Source organism: Hipposideros armiger, unplaced genomic scaffold (genome assembly GCF_001890085.2).
Source record: "Hipposideros armiger isolate ML-2016 unplaced genomic scaffold, ASM189008v1 scaffold_585, whole genome shotgun sequence".
Lineage (NCBI taxonomy): Eukaryota > Metazoa > Chordata > Mammalia > Chiroptera > Hipposideridae > Hipposideros > Hipposideros armiger.
This window is the reverse complement of record NW_017731935.1, coordinates 1,309,986-1,312,566: the sequence shown is the minus strand read 5'-3', so window position 1 is coordinate 1,312,566 and position 2,581 is coordinate 1,309,986. Positions and strand designations below refer to the sequence as shown.

At 61.3% G+C, this 2,581-nt stretch overlaps 1 protein-coding gene across 1 annotated transcript in view; it reads left to right on the top strand.

The window, feature by feature from the left end:
* The window catches only part of PLEKHG4B (pleckstrin homology and RhoGEF domain containing G4B), an 81,928-nt gene that overhangs the window by 73,569 nt on the left and 5,778 nt on the right, over nucleotides 1-2,581 (top strand). Inside the window, exons 15-17 of the mRNA XM_019624356.1 lie at nucleotides 310-562; nucleotides 1,527-1,613; nucleotides 1,758-1,992. Coding sequence (XP_019479901.1) covers nucleotides 310-562; nucleotides 1,527-1,613; nucleotides 1,758-1,992 — 575 coding nt within the window. The remainder of the gene's footprint in view (nucleotides 1-309; nucleotides 563-1,526; nucleotides 1,614-1,757; nucleotides 1,993-2,581) is intronic.

The window sequence follows — 2,581 nt, the reverse complement described above, 5'->3', positions numbered from 1 at the left end:
CCCCCCCCCCCCGAGCATCACCCTCACTGCAGGGCGCTGGGGTCCGGCTGTGTGGACGTGAGAACCCTCAGACTCGCTGTGGATGGAGAGCCTCCTGGTGTCTGCTTTTCCATTTCCAAAGGGATTCATGGACACTGTTCTGACACACGTCCCTCCCCTGCATCTGTCACCTTTCTCCGTCCTCTGTATCAGGAGCAGCCCCAGGTCGCCCTGAGGGAGACGCTCAGGGTGTTGGGTGCTCGTGCATGTCAGTCCACGTGTGCGTGTCCTCATGTGTCCCTCAGCGTCCTCGCGCTCTCTGTCTTCCAGCAGCCGCCTGCAGCACATCATGGCCGAGATGATCTCCACAGAGAGGGAATATGTCAGGTCCTTAGGCTACGTCATCGACAACTATTTTCCAGAGATGGAGAGGGCGGACCTGCCGCCCAGCCTACGGGGGGAGCGTGGCACCATCTTCGGGAACTGGGAACAGCTGCACAGCTTCCACTGCCAGCACTTTCTCCCGGAGCTGGAGCACTGCCGGCAGCAACCCCTGGCCGTGGGCCGCGGGTTCCTGAGACACGTGAGTCCCTGGTGTGGTGGGCGGAGGTGACAGCAGCCCAGCTCACTGTGGAGGCGAGTCTGGAGTGGCCCCTGGGAGCCTGTGGTCCAAGATCAGGGAGCGTGTCCCAGCAGCACCTTCAGAGCCGTCAACACACGGGTGCCCAGGACAGACAAGCCCGTACGTAGGTTCTGTAGCACCTACGCTCTACTCGGGTCACCAGCCTGCAGCCCTGTTGAGAGTCCAAGGGCGCTGGGGCTTTGCCGACATCATCACGCTGCTGTGTCCGGGGACCACCCACTCCCTCCCCTGCGAGCCCAGGGGCCAAAAGCAGCTCCCCAAATCGGTTTGCCTACGGCCCACCCGGCTTCCGCTCCCGGCGGCCGCGGAGAGCCTGTGGGACCTGGCAGCGGCACTTGGGAGGCACCGTCTAGCTCGAGGAGCTGCCCTCTCTTCGCTCAGCCTCAACACCCTCCCTGTCAGGGTCTCTAATAGGATCCCTAATTCACTATGAAAAGGAGATGCCTGTCACAGTGCCACCAAGCACTGCTGTGGACACTGGGCACCCAGGGGCTCATGCTGTGGGCAGGTGTCCCATTTGCCTCAGTATCATTAAAATTAATCACAAGAAAACACTGCGTGACAGAAATCCCAGTTCTGTCTTTTCAGCTTTTCTTTCAGTTGCACCTGCTGTGTTGTTTCATGTCAGAGTGAGTGTGAGGATTTTAAGCATTCAGACAACTTTGGTTCTTGACCATGAATTAAAATATCAGTGCTCCCCACGCCTCTCCCAGGCCTGCCCTGTGAGTGGGCCTCACACCACTTCCCCCAAACTGACTTGTGACCGGTGGGGACCCCTGGCGATGCCCCCAAGAGCACCACCATGAGGGGAAGCTGAGGAGGCCTTAACTCAGTGCTGTGTCATTTCTTCGCTGCCACAGTGAGAGCCGTGGTAGGACTGATGTGACCAGAGCCCCCTTTGCAGGAGGAGCAGTTTGGGATGTACGCGCTCTACAGTGAGAACAAGCCCCGGTCCGACGCCCTGCTCTGCAGCTATAGCCACGTCTTCAAGGTCACCCCCAGCCCAGCCTGCCATGCCCCTGGTCTGGCCCCCGCCGACCCTCGCCCGCTGACCCTCACCCCCCTGACCCTCACCCCTGGCCTGGCCGCACCCCTGCCGACCCTCGCCCCGCTGACCCTGGCCCCGGCCTTGCAGGACAAGCAGCGGGCGCTGGGTGACAAGATGGACCTGGCGTCATACCTACTGAAGCCGGTGCAGCGCATGGGCAAGTACGCGTTGCTGCTGGAGGACCTGCTCAGGGAGGCTGGGCGCTGGCCCGCCTGTGAGCCAGAGCTGGCTGAGCTGCGGGCCGCCCAGGATGTGGTCCGTTCCCAGCTGCGTCACGGCAACGACCTGCTGGCCGTGGACGCTGTGCGTGGCTGCGATGTGAGTACCCCACGGCCCTGCAGCCCAGGCCAGGAAGTCCCCACCGAGCGGGGAGGGGAGTGGAGTGGGGCTTCGAGCCCAGCTTTGAAGTGGCAGCTGTCGGGAAGCAGGCGCTCAAGGCTGTTTTAAAACCGCCGGATGCATGAAAACTGAGCTGGGCCTTTCCAGCCTGGTGTCTACAGGGACGAGGCTGCACCCACTCCCCCATCGCTGTAACTGCCATGCAGACGAGCGAGCAGAGACGTGGGCACGAAGGAACCCCACCCTAAGGGTTCTGCACCCAACTCCAGCATGCGGGGGTTTTCCCGCACATCCAAGCAATTCTTAGACACCAGCGGGTGTCCTGCAGTTCTGTCACTCCTGACACCATGTCCTCTACTATGGCGGCAGACCCCACAGGTTCAGGCCTCAGTCCCACGACACTGCCCCCAGCACTTCAGATGCCAGTCGTGTCTAGGTTGTCACCTGTGCTTCTGACCGACCGGCTCTAGGTAAAGGTCCCCATGACCTCTCCCGGGTTTCATGAATTTACTGGAGCGGCTCAGAGAACATTCCCTCCCAGATCGCTGGTTTACTGTGGAGGATACACTCAG